General features: G+C 35.6%; 1 protein-coding gene across 1 annotated transcript; it reads left to right on the forward strand.

The window, feature by feature from the left end:
- The first annotated feature begins 3,555 nt into the window (after positions 1–3,555).
- rgs9a (regulator of G protein signaling 9a) lies at positions 3,556–15,563 on the forward strand. The gene is made up of 17 exons (XM_077213072.1): positions 3,556–3,780; positions 5,176–5,272; positions 5,791–5,841; positions 5,950–6,056; positions 6,141–6,192; positions 6,412–6,470; positions 7,599–7,675; positions 7,859–7,940; positions 8,029–8,088; positions 10,451–10,480; positions 10,572–10,633; positions 10,746–10,859; positions 11,656–11,771; positions 12,348–12,435; positions 12,524–12,662; positions 14,588–14,670; positions 14,860–15,563. The coding sequence occupies exons 1-17, from the start codon at positions 3,715–3,717 to the stop codon at positions 15,014–15,016; spliced, it is 1,440 nt and encodes a 479-aa protein (XP_077069187.1). The 5' UTR covers positions 3,556–3,714; the 3' UTR covers positions 15,017–15,563.
- The last annotated feature ends 145 nt before the right edge of the window (positions 15,564–15,708 follow it).

Consider the following 15,708-nt stretch of genomic DNA (forward strand, 5'->3'; position numbering starts at 1 on the left):
ACACTCCTGCATGTAAACCCAATTGTATATTAGCCAGGCAATACAAAATTAGTATCAAAGGCTGGTGGGGGATGGGATCCAAAATCAAACACAGAAAGCAGGGTCAAGCTGGAAAGTTTGGACATGGTCACGAAGGGGTTGCCAAAGCTTGAAAAAAATAGCACTAGGTCGGCGAAGAGAGTACCTAAATAACATAAAGAACATCTCTAACCCAGCGAGTGTGAGAGGGTGAGGGCTATCATTCAATTGAATTAACCGCCTATAGCCAAAAGAGTAAAAAAAAAAGGGTACAAAGTCTGAAAAATAAGAAAGCAAAGAGTGGCCAGGCCGGAGAACCTCAAATAAATAGTAATTGGACAAAGTGGGATTTCCACAGAGGTTGGCTGACAATGAGTCAAACATTTGCTTCCAAAAGGAAAACAGGGTAGGGCATGCAGGGCCAGAACATATGAATTAAAGTGGCTGAAACAGAATGACACCCGTCACACTCCAGGTCAATAGAGGGGTTAATGCGAGCTAACCTGGTAGACCAGTGGCCTATGAACCACCTTGGATTGTATGAGTCTCTGAAGTGAGTAAAGAGAGGAGTAAACCCTGTTCAAGACTGCCTTCCATGTCTCCTCGTTGATGTCAGTACCAATGTCTTGGGACCAGACAATGCATAGCTTATCAGAGGAAAATCGCAAATTAACAATTATATGTAAATGCTTAGTTTTATGATCAAATTGCTGTAATTTTAACTGTGGGGGGCAAAACATATAATGCAATCAGTGGCGTAAATCAGCCCTGGCCCCTTATACAAACACTTCCGTTGAAATCGTATTCCCTGGCCCAAGTTGCGGGCCACCCACTCCACAGGCACGTACACTATGTGCAATATGCACGCGCCATACGCCACTGAATGTAACACAATGGCTACGTTCACACTGCAGGCTGAAATGACCCAATTCCGATTTTTTTTGCCCCTATGCGACCTGTATCTGATCTTTTCATGACAGTCTGAACGACACAGGTACAGATTTTCAAATGCGACCCAGGCCACTTGGGTATGTGGTCCAAATTCGATATTTATCCGATCTTTTGAAATGCGACTTCAATCTGAACGGCCAGGGGTGCTTCTCAATATCCCTCCTCGTCTCCTCACTCCTCTGTCCTCCATCCTATGACCCGGAAACCAATCAAGCACAGCCATCTTGAAGGACATCTCAATTCTCTAATTGCACCGCGAGGAGTCGAGGATCGAGGAGTGAGGAGGCTTTCAGAGGAGTTATGAGCAAGGATACATAGGTGTATCCTATGCGGAAGTGTTTTATTGACTAAACGTGACACAAGTATACATTCTGCTCCCCCTTCACATCGGTCACAATCTTTTTAATTTATAGTTTACCTTTGCAGTTTATATAAACCACACATCTCACATATTTCAACAGGGTATCTTGCTTTATTATTATTCATTATGAATTTCTTAAATAAACAAACTTCAACAACATAAGGGCAGATCATTTGAGCGCTGCTGATGACGCTGTGAAGTGACGCTCGAGTGATCAAGTATTTCAATGTATAAAAAAAAAGCTTTCATTCCATTCCTCAGTCCTCATTTTCTTTCCTTGCGTCCTTCCCTCACAACCTACAGGGGGAGGAGCTGAGACGCTAGGAAAGGAAGCGAGGAAAGGAAACGAGGATGCACAAATAAGAAATGAGAAGCACCCTATCTCACATGTATCCGACCCGCACGTCATTGATATGCGACAAACGTCATAAGTCTGCGTTGAAGTAGGCAGGAATGAGAAGATAAACAACTATGACCGTTGAGTACTCTTCTGCGCATGCGGGTCACTTCTGGGTCATTTCACGTTCACGTTTACGTTCACACAGGAGATCACAAAAGGTCGCATTTAATTGGAAATGTGAACGGCCTTGCAAAATGTTTTATTTTTTTCAAAAATCTGAATTGAGCATTAAGCCCTTGCAGTGTGAATCATCAACAGATGATGATTGATAGAGAACCACAAAGCCACAAACGGTCCTCAAAAGATGTAGCCTATCATATTTGATACATTTTAACATGGTTTTTCTAATCAAAATACTTGCTTCTTGAATTATTAAAAACAGTATAAAAGATTTTAGTATATTACTTTATAAAAATCTTTTACATTTACAGCAAAAATACACATGAATAAATGAATGAATGAATGAATGAAGCATTGATATGGTGCTTTTTCTTAATGAGGCCTACTATACCCAAAGCATTTCACAATCATATCAGGGGGTCTCTCCTCACCCACCACCAGTATGCAGCACTAAAAGAGCAATGGAGCCAGTGCGCTCACCACACACCAGCTATAGCAATAGAGCCAATTCAAAGTATGGGGATAGAGAGGCCATGATTGATTAGGGCCAATGGAGGGAATATGGTCTTCTCTTTACGAGAAGTGCCATGTGATTTTTAATGAACGCAGAGAGTCAAAACCTTGGTTTAACATCTCATCAAAGACGCTTGTTACAGTAGTGTCCCCGCGTCATACTGGGGCATTAGGACCCCAGGAGGTCTCCCATCCACTGACCAGGCTCAACCTTCAGTGGGCGACCAGTCTTTGGCTACAGGGTTATATGATCACAGGCATTTACAATGCACACATGTACAATAACCTAAAGGTGGACATTTTAGAATCATACTAAAATGCCTTTTACTACTAACAAAAAGTATAAACTATCACAGAAGGCACGTAGGCCTAATTGATTGAGTGTAATATAGTAAATCATGTATTAATATGAAACATGCCTTATAGCATTTTTGGGGAAATTCATTAAAATGGTGTACACTCACATGAGGTGAAGACTTGATGTATTAGTCTTTTAAAAATAGCTACTTTAAGATGTGGGATACACATAAAGGCTGGTGGCATTAAAATGCCCAGATGTGAAATCCTATTGCTGGGATTGATGAGTGCACCTTTCACTTAATATCAAAATGTGCTCATATGTGCCCCCATCAAACTTAACTCCTATAAAGATGCTGTCTTTGATTTGGTCGATATGGCGGCCGCCTTGGACTAGTGCTCTGGATGCAGTTCCCAATGACAAGCTGCTTACTGGGATAAAGTGAAGTATTCAGCTGGTCATGTGATCTAACACATCGGGCCCCATAAACCCTCCATGTAAATTATAGCAGCTGAATCTTATGCAAGTCAAGTGTATTACACATTTCTGAACCTGTAAAACATGTTTTGAGAAGACAAAATTACACAGTGTACTTGTACAATAGCCTATATACATTACATCTGCTTACTGTTTCTGAAAGATTACATTCAGGGGACCAATATTGCACAACTGTGGAATTTCTTATAGGCCTTTAATCAGGCTGTAACTGAAACGGCAATTTCTGGTGATGGAAAAACAGTGCAGATAAAATGAAATGAAGTGAATTCCCATAGGAAACAGTGGCGAGAGAGTGAGTGTCTCTCTGTCGCCGCCTGTCGGTGTGTTTCAGCAACGCATCGCTCGGTGATGCTCTGATGGTGCGCTGTGATTGGCTGCTGTCACTTTCTTATGTTTGCCATTCCCTGTTTGTGTTTCTTGGGTGTGTGTGCGCGTGCAGCAGGGACCTGCATTGTCCACGACTCTCAGAAAACCTGAACTTAAATTCTCATTAAGGCTGTTAACAACAGGATTTGTTTTCTGTTTTTTTAAAATTACTTTTTTACGGACTGCAAAATGACAATAAGATCGGACCGAGACCATGGACAACATTATCGGCCACGGATGTCCTGCCTTAAAAAGGTAAAGTTCATTATGTTAAGGCAAAGTAAGCAATTGATGATTTATTTTGTTTATTGATCTATTATTGAACAATTAACTCCATTTTAAATACCTTATATACTTTATAATTAGCTATTTGTAATGTCCATTCTGTTTGCTGTTGTAAATATACCCCAATATACCCTACCTGGTAGAGTTTCATAAATTCATAAAATTTACCTGACTTTCAAACACTTATTTTTTAATGATATAATAATAACTATAATATGTGATTCTAACAGTGTCATGATTAAAATGGCAACCAAAAACTCTCATAGAATATCCAAATGTATAACTGTATTTTTTATTTTATTGTTGTTTCTGGATTCTGTGTTTATTCTTAGCTTCTTGGAGAGATTTTATTCATTGAAGAGATTCGCTCTAAAAGAGCTTTCTGATTCAAATCCAATTAGCCTGGCATCATGCCACATCTGACAGCTTGCCTTAAGAACTGCATGTCTTACTTTCAAGTTCAAAGGTCATGCATGTTGCCATAGTACAGGAGTGTCAAACTCATTTTAGGTCAAAGGCCAGAACAAAAATGTATTTTAGCTGTTACCCTTGCAGAGCTCATGTACAGTACATGCTTACAAGTGTAATATATCAAAATGTTCATTAAGGTATATTAATAAAAATAATAATACAATGTTAATTAAAGTAATAACAAAGAAAAAATGGCAACACTTAAAGTAGACAAGTTTTTTTTTTAATATTGACAAATTATTCATCAAGATTCACAGACAAAAAGGTTGTGTTTTTTTAATTTAGGTAAACAGGCCCTTCCCTGCTTACTTATAATTAATAAACTATTGACTTAAAAAGATAGTTTTAAAATGTATGAATGTATGGGTTTATACATCTATAGCATGAAAACTATTAACAAATATTTAATGCCACATACTTTGGGAAAATAAACAGGCAAATTCTTGAGAAAAAGAAAGGTAATTGTTAAACTGCGTCACTTTTTTTTCTCATGCCATTCTGTGGCCGTGTCTTTGAAACCCCTGCCATAGCACAACATCTACTGAAAAAATTATATTTATAATTATGCAGGATTTTTATTTTTTGAAATATCTGTGAATTTATTTTGTAAGGAAATCTTTTGGTATGTGGGTCGGGTCCACATGTACAACTGAAACTCATTCTGAAATGTGACGTCATTCTGAAATCAGATGTCTGATTTTCACCGCTTCAGCCATATTTTCCTAAATATAGCTGTTATGAACCCTGTTTCCTGCATTGAACTTCGAAAGTTTTGACACTGCCCTTTTTTTGAGCATTATATTTTATCCTTTAGCGCTTTCATCTATATATCAACTTCTTTATACTTTAAATATTAAGCTTTCATATATTAAACAAACTTCCTGATTTTCACAGTTGGAGGCCATAGTGGTTCAGATGCAGGACCCATCGACTGGAGTAAAGGGATCAGAACAGAAGCTAAATGTTACTACCATTCCCCATGCCATCGCTGGTGAGTTTGTAATGGAGTCTTGCTGAATCTTAACACTGTTCACAGATCACCATGTATTGTATACTGTACATTCCCTTTCGGTCTATATACAGAAACAAGCTATATGCTGCCAGATCATAATCTGACGGCACTGGCTATATACAGCAGACTTCAATTGGATGAGATCTTTACTACTTTAGGTTCCAAAGTTGCTCTTTAATCTCTGGAACGGTTGTCGACAAATCTTGCGAGCCAGGAACTTTAACTTCATCTTACACTTAACTGGGTTTTATAGTAATAAGCTTGAGATTTATAAAGCACAAATGTTCAAAAATTCATGAAAATTGTTATAAATATTTTCTATAACATTTCATCACAATTTAGTGTTGGGCCATACACTGGCATGCTTAATAATAAGATGTATGTAATGTAATGTAATAATTGCATTTCGTTTAATTTACACACTTCATTACTTTATAAAAACACTTCATTACTTTATGTGCTATGAGTTGTCATGATAGTTTCTGCTTGTCTGACAGGTCAGGACATTGTTGCATGGATCTCCAAACATATGAACGTGGACAATGATGGTAACTGAAAATATATTGTTTTAAATAATTAATGGTCTAAAAAATATCCTTTAAATGTGTTTGAATACATTACTCAGCACAATAATATCCTTGAATGCCCTTTGGCAGAGGCTCAAGCATTTGGTACAATGTTAGCGGCATTCGGGTACATCTACCCTCTGCAGGACCACAAAAAGCTTGTCCTCAGACCAGATGGCAGTTTGTACCGCTTTCAGGTAATTGTGTCAGTAGACATTGTGTCTTTAAAAATGTTTTAATAATGCTGCATAGTAATCGGTTGACCTTTTCCCTCCGTCTAGACCCCCTATTTCTGGCCTGTGCAGAAATTGAAAGCTGACGACACCGATTACGGTTTGTAATATTCTGCCTATTCACAAACATCTGGCTGCAAAAGGAAAAAAAAAAATCACATAAAGAATTAATAAAACCTTTTATGAAGTGCGATTTATAATATTAAAACGAATCTGGATATGAAAAGCCGCTAACCAGAGGTCTTTCATTTACCCATTTAAAGAGACATGCTTGTATGTCACCATCTCCTAATAAAAGTGTTTTTTTTTGTCACTAAAGCAATCTATCTGGCAAAAAGAAACATTCGAAAAAAGGGAGTACTTGATGCTTATGAACAGGTACGTAAACATATAAATTTGATTACTCATTAGTGAAGCTATTGTTTTAAATCATTTTAAAGTCAGCATGAAATAGACTTTGCGATTGTCTTTACTTCCCTATTGTGATGTATATATCCGAGTGAAACTGCTTCTCAAACAAGAAAAAATTTAGGGCAGGACTTGATTTTGTCCATTGGGAATTGATTGAATAGTTGGATGGTTGTGGTTTTATATTGCTGTGTTAACACGTGATCAGAGAAGAGATGAGATGTCACTACAAGAGGGCGGGAAAGTTATTTTGATTAAAGATTATGAGGGCACATGAATTTTAAAAAATAATGATGTGAATACATAATTCATTTATAATAAATACTGCAATATTTCATAAAAAACAAGAATTGTCAAAGAAAACACATTGGAGTGAAACATATTGTAGAAAAAGAAAACAATTTAGGGCGGGACTTCTATTGATCAGTTGTTGATTGAATGGAGGCAGATCTGAATGTGAGCTTGCAGTTGACTGTATGAAAGGGCCGGGGTTTAAACAACCTAATTATTGGAGAAGTCTTACATACGTCACCAGAGAGAAGTCCGTCGCTTCACTGTAACTTTGAGTCATGACATTTTGATTTAAAATTACAGGCTCAATAAATAAATAAATAAACACAAATGGGTGAATCATTCACAATAGGCTTTATGCCGAATGTCACATGAACAAAAACAGGTCTCAACGCATCCGCTTGTTGGAGAAAGTGTTAATGTCAATATGAACTGACTGGCGATATCTGACTTTTAAGGTAATCAGCTAACCTAGTAGCTAGTTACTTTTATTGTTGGTGTTTTATTCACATTTTAATATTCGATGTTAGTAAGAAGAAGGAAAATAAAAAACTTTTAGATATCAATCTGCATGTGCGATTGATTCCTCAATTTTGGTAGCACTGTTGCGGAAAACAGCTTAATATTTAACCAAGCACATAAAGACCTGGACCAGACGCGATGCAACCTGTTTTGCAGAATATGGAAGTTTTTGCGCATAAACCACATAATATCAATAACATGCATTTAGAAAGTAAATAGGGTGAATTTCCATTTCCTGTTTACTTTAATGACATTATAAAGCAACATTTTTGTGTATTTTAACAGGAGGAATACAGCAAACTCCACAATTGGATGAACCACAAATGGGATTTTATTGTGATGCAAGCTAAAGAGCAGTACCAGTGAGTTTCTATACTCTTCTGCTGTCTTTGCAAATGCACATAGTTACTACTTCTTCAGGCTTTTCAGTGTCCATCAGCTATATTTCTGACATGTGGTTTGTCCTTTTACTTCCTTTACTGTGATTCTTTAGGACTATCATGCTATTAGTGCTTGCTTGATTTAATTTTGTTCTGTTTTTCAAGGGCGGGGAAGACTCGTCAGAAGGCAGACAGAGTTGTGTTTGACTGTCAGGAGAGAGCCTACTGGATTGTCCATAGGCCTCCAGTAAGTGGTTGGCAGAAGCTGCAAGTATACAGTTGCTTTGAAGACACTGTGATGAGGATACAGTTTCTTTTCTTATATGTGTCTACAGCCACAAACACACAGTGCCATGGATGTCCTGGATCGTCATATTGACCCTAATACAGAGGAGGTAACTGGTGAGTTTCCATGTGAGCCATCAAAAGTCACCAAACTAACTCATCCAGAGCATCAATAATGATTGATGTCATTTGATGATTCTGCTAACCATCACCAAGTCCATTATGAAATTAAAAGGGTACCAAAAATGAAAATTCTGTCATCAGTTACTCGTACTCATATATTTTCAAACCGGTATGACTTTCTTTAATCTGTAGAACCTAAAACATATATATTTTAACTGTTTGGAACCAAAAGGCATTGAACCCAATTGACATCTATTCTGTGGACAAAAACAAAACAAAGCAAAACAAAACATGGAGACAATTCTCAAAATATACTAATTTATTTTCCCTCTGGAGAAAGAAAGTCATACAATTTTGGTACAGTATGAGGGTGAGTTGGGTGAACTATCCCTTTAAATGCTTATGTTACTATGGAGGGAGTCCATAGGCAAGACTACTGAACGCAGTGTGGTTTAAAAGGCTCTTACTATAGAGCCGATTAGCAGTGTGTCTGTCTCAGTCCTGGGCTGGCCTTGTAGATTCTCTCACAATCTTCTTTGCGATTTAAGAGGATTTTTGACCTGTTGATCTTTCGAGGAGATCCCCTTCACCCACCGACTCTTTCCCCTCATAGGGCCTGTTGGAAATACACAGGACAGCTTATCATTATATTACTGTTTTGCTGCCGCTGCTGTGGATAACTTAACAAATATACAATTTATTTTAAACTCGGAATGAAACATTGAACACTGAGCAAAGGACCTGTTGGATTGTGAATAGATTATAATGATATTACACTTTGATGTAATAATGGGATAGTTCACCCAAAAATGAAAATTCTCATTAAATTCATAATTTAATCGCTTTAATGTTGTTTCAGATTTGTATGACTTTCTTTCTTCTGGGGCCACAAAAGTTATTTTGAAGACTGAATTAATTAATTAACTGTTTTTGTCCAAGTATTAAAAAGTCAATGGGATCCAAAACAATACTGGACTCTATTGACTTGTATGAGACATTTAGCCTGGGAAAACCCAGACCACTTCCGGCAAATTTAGATTTGCTCTGCAAGTTACAACTGAGAATGGTCTGGTTTTAACCAGGCTATGAGACATTAGGACATTTCTCAAAATATCTTATCTTATGTTCCACTTAAGAAGGAAATTCATACAGGTTTGGAACAACATGAGGATTGGTAAATTATGACAGAATTTTAATTTATGCTCAAACTATCCTTTTAATATTAAAGTGCATAAAGTCATTGAATAAGTCACATAACTGTTAAAAATTTTGGGGTCAGTTAGAAAGTAAAGAAATGAACAAGTTTAAGAAATCAATACTTTTATTCAGAGAGAGTGCATTAAAATGATCCAAAGTGATGGTACATTTGTAATGTTAAACAAAATGCTGTTTATTTGAACAAGGATCGTGAAAAAAAATCACAGTTTCCCAAAAAATATTAAACAGCACAACTATTGATAATAATGAGAAATGTTTGTAAGGCAGCAAATCATCATATTAGAATGATTTCTTAAGGATCATGTGACACTGAAGACTGGAGTAATGATGCTGAAAATTCAGCTTTGCCATCACAGGAATAAATAAAACATTTAAAAATGAATTAAAATAGAAAAGAGATATTTTAAATTCCAATAATATATCACAGTATTACTGTATTATTGTAGTCTTCTTTCAAAAACATAAAAAAACTCGAAACCTTCGAACAGTTGTGTATTTGTCATGATCAATCATAATAATATTATTTAACCTTATAATATATGGTGTATATAACTCTATTTGACTGCTTTGAAAGATAAGATTGTGAATCTGTTGGTGTGACTTTCTTTTTCTCTCTTTCCTTTCCACGCAGATTTGAACTAATACGTCTTCAGTTTTCAAGATGATTCCTATACAGACACACACACACACACACACACACACACACACACACACACACACACACACACACACACACACACACACACACACACACACACACACACACACACACACACACACACACACACACACACACACACACACACACACGCATAAGAGAGCACAAACTATCCTTTATTAAACAAGTGTGTATAGTGTGCCACAGTACTTCCCTTTTTTTTTGTAATATACCCTGAGCATCATTTCAGGCCATTACATTGACTGTTCCTTTAATTTTTCCTTGAAATATAGACTGGGGCTATATGTAGTTGCTTGTGCTTGTTTGTGTTTGCCAAGATAATTTATAGGTATCACACATATACTGTATATCATTTGTGTTTGGCAGAATTGCATCTTGCGTGTGGTCTTGTGGTGTCTTATCAGAAACATTTCATAATATGTAACAGGATGTTGTTTCTCCATCTTTTTCAGAAAAAAACCTATGATTATTATAGAAGAATCGTAAGTGACATTGATTCTTTACACAAATTTAAAGAACTGGTTTTATTTTATTTAATGATATTGATTAACTGGTTCTAACTGTGTATTTTAGATCATCTACACACAACAGGCAGTCATGAGGTCAAGGGTCAAGTCTACAGTATCTCTTGGAGCGTAAGTCAAAATAAGCCTAGCAAAACAGAGCAGTTGCCGTTATCAATTTTAGTTGTCACCTAAATGTGCTTCATGGGGCTTTTCTTCTAAATACCTTTTTCTTTGCATTCAGCCTGGTCAAATATATGGCGACATTTATGAACCATGACCCGTTCCTCGTGTCCTGCCTCCCTAGTAATCCCTGGCAAACGGATGATGACACTTATTGGGAGCTGAACATGGCAGAGTAAGATTCCCTGAGAGCTATCTAAATAAATTATAGTTAAATTCATTCATTTTTATAGGTATACTATATAACTTTGTTTTGTTCAATGTTTACAAAAGTTGTTTGTGCATCATAAATCCATCTTCCAAACTGTGTTTTTGTTGGTACGCCTATAACAAGTGTTCATATTTGGACTATTTTACACTGGGTGGGAGTCTATAATGGTTATTCCACAAGACGTTGAAGTTTTGTTTATTAAAAATTTAGTTCACCCAAAAATTAATATTCCGTCTTTAATTAGTCACCCTTATGTCGTTCCAAACTCGCAAGACTTTCGTTCATCCTCGGAACACAAATGAAGATCTTTTTGATGAAATCTTGAGAGCTTTCTGTTCCTCCATTGACAGTCTACACAACTAACACTTTTAAGCCCCAGAAATGTACTAAAGACATCTTAAAACCACTGAAGTCACATGGATTACTTTTATGATGTTTTTAGTACTTTTCTGGGGGTTAAAAGTGTTAGTTGTGTAGGACTGTCAATGGAGGGACAGAAAGCTCTCAAGATTTCATCAAAAATATCTTTTTTGGGAGGTGACATTCCGGGCCCACCACACAGTGTTAATTTTGTTAATTGTATGATGTCACATGTTAAATAAAGTACAAAATAAAATAAAATAAAAAAAATCTTCTTTGCGAAGATGAGCGAAAGTCTTACGGGTTTGGAATGACATGAGGGTGAGTAAATTAACCACTAGAGTGCCAAAAGTTACAGAGTTTACCTTTATATCACTTTGGTGTATTATATTTTTTACAGTGTTGAGGTTCCCACAAAGATGAGAGTGGAGCGCTGGTCCTTTAGCTTCTATGAGTTGCTCAATGACCCACGGGGCCGTGCAGACTTCAAGATTTTCCTAAAGAAGGAATTCAGTGGTTTGTGAATATTTAGTTAATGCTTTGACTAATAGTTGGTATAAAGAAAAAAATGTCTATTATGATCATATCGTATCGTATCTGTCAAACAAATGATTTAGACCACTTTTGTGAACTGGATCAACTGAGACATCAGACTCAAAAGAACAGCTTTGATGATTACTTTTATGGTATCATTTTTGTATTATGTATGTACTATTATAGTATTAATTAGTATTTAGAATTTGCTTTTATTTTTATATTTTAGTTGTCATTTTAATTTGTCATTTTGTTTTGTGCTTTTTTCATTTCTATTATTATTATTAATTCTATTTAGTTTTCATTCATATCTATTTGGATTTTTTGAGTAATTTAAGTACTCATTTTATTTCAGTTGCATTCAAAAAATTGTGTTTAAAATTAACATAAACGATTTTAATAGTTTGACAGTTTCAGTGCTTATTTACTTTCATTATATATCATTATAATTTATGTTTGTGAAGCAAAATGAGGGTAAGTTAAAGAATTTCCATTTTTTAGGCAAACTATTTATATTAGTAATTGAATATGTTTTTCTTCTTTTCATTTTCACTGCAGGTGAGAATCTGGCTTTCTGGGAAGCCGCTGAGGAGTTGAAATGGGGCACAGCAGCTTCTATGTCAGAGAAAGCAGAACACATTTTCAAGTCAGATACACATTATTTTTGCACATTATTGCTTTACATGTATTTTTTATGTCAGGCCTCCATTTCTCAGCATCTGATTCTTTTATAGAACCTTTTTGGCCCCAGGAGCACCACGCTGGATCAACATTGATGGCAGGACAATGGGTATTACAATAAAGGGCCTGGAGCATCCTCACCGATATGTACTGGATGGTGCTCAGACCCACATCTTCATGCTGATGAAAAAGGTGCGATTGTATTCTCGCCTCTATTTTTGTGGTGGCCACTTGCATTTTGCATGCTTTGTAATAGAAATGAAATGGTATGAAATTTCATATTATGATTATGGTGACGAAAATAATCACGTTATCAATATTACCACGGTTTTGATCAAATGTGCTGGAAATGTTAAAAAAGTACCGATACACACACTAACAATCATTTGAACAAATTTTATATTGAAAACCAGCAAACAATAAATAAAAGAATTAGCAGCACTGTGCAATTTTTGGTTTAAAAAATAATAACATTAACCATGATGGCCGGACTTTTAATGAACAAATAAATGTTGGTCGGGTGACTTATGACATAACATATTATTTACTAACATGATCTACATGTTCAAATTAAGCTTTGACAAAAACGTTTTATAAAATGAGAAACCTCGCACTTTAGCCTTTAAACCATTTTTAAGAAAAGAGATAAGTAAAATGAGAAATTATTAGGTATTTTATTTGCTCTGTGAATAATTCTATATAACGTATTATCCAATTGTTTAGATTTTTAGAAGGCACATTAGCTTATTTTTCATCAACTGGTTAAAATTAACAACAGTGGATGAAATATTTGCATTGGTTTGACAAAAGAGGTAGACAGGAAGAATAAAAATGAAAACCCACTCTCTGACAGTAGGTGGCACTTATGGAACCGCAGGAATAGAGCTGCTGTTTCCCTGGAATGGCTGTACACAAAGCACAAGACTAGTTGTAAAGGTTGTCCACTTTGGTCCATTCTAATGGTTTTGAAAGGGCTTTATAAATAAGAGTTGAGTTGTCTTCCGTCATGTTTTCACACAAAACGAAACCTGCGGTGGATGCAGTGTCTGTATGAGACTTGCTAACTTAAAGGTAGGGCAGGCAATTTTTTATAAACACTATTTGTTATACTGGGTGGAACTCTCTTCACATCCTGATAGCATTAAAAAATAGATGTGGTATAAATATTAAAACTAGTGCTGCCAATCGACTAAAATAAATAACTAGATTATTCACACATGTTTTTCTGTGATTAATCACAATTAAAAACACATATGTTTTTAATATACATTTTCATAAGTTTTAATATTTTATATTGTAATAATTTCACAGTAAATCACCAAATTAATGTAGAAACAACATAAAGACAGTAGCCTATATTTTAAATACTTGTTTAAGGGCATCTTTTTATGAATGAGGCCAGTATCACTGATACTAATTCATCTACTGATACCTCAATGAAATTGTTTTCTTTTTTCAATTAATTAATTAATTTAGAACATTAATTATAGCTATTCAACATTACAGTGTAATTGAAAGCTATCATTTTTTTGACATTTGTTAGGCTTTAAAAAATAGCAACTTTTAATTTAAGTGAACTTAAAACAATCCTCACATAAACCCATAATAATTTACCTGTGCCCTGTGAAATATACAGAATTTGAATAAAGTTATCAAACAGTTTGCACTGCATAAATTATTAATTAAATATAGATTAATCCTTATTAAAAACCCATTAAATAAATCTGCAGCAGTCAGGTGGAACAAGAGCTCTTTAAGCGTTGATTATTATTGTAATGTTATGTGCTTTGAGACATAAGGTAATTTAACACCGTCTCTCTTGGCGCTTTGGAGACTCTGCTGTGCCCGTTCTTGTCGCAATTGCTTGGCTCTCCGAAATTGCCTACCCTACCTTTAATTCTGTCCAATATTTACCGCAAATCTCTTCTTATCTCGCCACGGTATGGTTTAATGATAATTAAAATATGAAACAGTAATACTAACTGTCATGATTTAATCATGGTTTATCATCACACTGGTAACTGCTTTATCTCTATTTAGTAATTTAACTTCCGCGTGAATTTGTTTAAAGAAAAGCTGCACACTGTACATTTCTGAACTCTGTATTTGTCATTTAGGATACCTTTTATCGCTACCTGAAGTCACCAGTTTATAAGGAAATACAGAAAAAGGCCATTTCACCAGTACCACACAATTTCTCGTAAGTCATTTTTTTGTGTGTGTGTGTTTATGCGTTTTCACCCTTAATTCATCCTCTTCTGCTAGTAAATTTAGCTACTGTCTTTTCTGAAATTCCTACACAACAATTCCCCAGTCATTTCAGAAATATAAAAAATGTCACCAAACCAGCAGTATTTTGCCATAAAAAGACCTGTTCTCCCCCATTTAGTGAAACCCAGCTGCAGGAAAACACCAGGAACCGCAGGCTGAGCATCAGCCCCATCATCACCTGGCAGAAGGAGCAGGAAGAGAAAGCAAAGGCAGAAGCTGCAGCTGGACCCGTAGACATTAAAAAACTGATGGCCAGCAAACTAGATCGCAAATAAAAAGAGACAAAGATAGATGCTGGAAAATGCTTTACTTAATAATCTGAATAATTAAAAGAGACCCATAAAATGTTTCATGATTTTTTTTGGGTGCTCTACATGTACATATCAATACAAAGTCTCACATCGAGCTAAACTTACAGACTCTTAAGTTTAATTCTTCCATGAAATTAGCTGAACACAGAATTGCTACCTAATATATAAAAATAAAACATGACAGCTGTGTACATATCACTGCCAAATAGCTAGTTCCAATCATTTGTATTGCTGCATTCAAATATGTTTTTTGTAGCTGGCTAAGTTCTGTAACAAAATGTCATATTCTCTGGTTAAATTATACACGTGGACGACTGCTGTGAAATGTGCTGCTTTTTCAGATCACATTTGTTTTTGCACAGTGATTTTTCATCCAACACAAAGATTGCATTACCTTCAATTGAGTTCATATAGCAGTTTCCATTATTGTGTGAACATGTTTTGTATGTGTGCAGTAGTCACTGCGATACCTGTATCTCTTACTGTAAAACAATAAAAGACAGCATGTTCATTGGTGCAGTATTGTATGGCGGTTGTAACAGTGCCTGCAGTGTTGGAGAAGCTTACATTTCTTATTTTAAAAGAATAATTATAAAGCTACATACTAAAGCCATTTTTATAAAATGTTCTAACCATTACTTAAAAAGTAAAAACAA

This window comes from Siphateles boraxobius, unplaced genomic scaffold, assembly GCF_051911475.1.
Source record: "Siphateles boraxobius isolate OS27281-9 unplaced genomic scaffold, OSU_SipBor_1 66, whole genome shotgun sequence".
In the NCBI taxonomy this organism is placed as follows: Eukaryota; Metazoa; Chordata; class Actinopteri; order Cypriniformes; family Leuciscidae; genus Siphateles; species Siphateles boraxobius.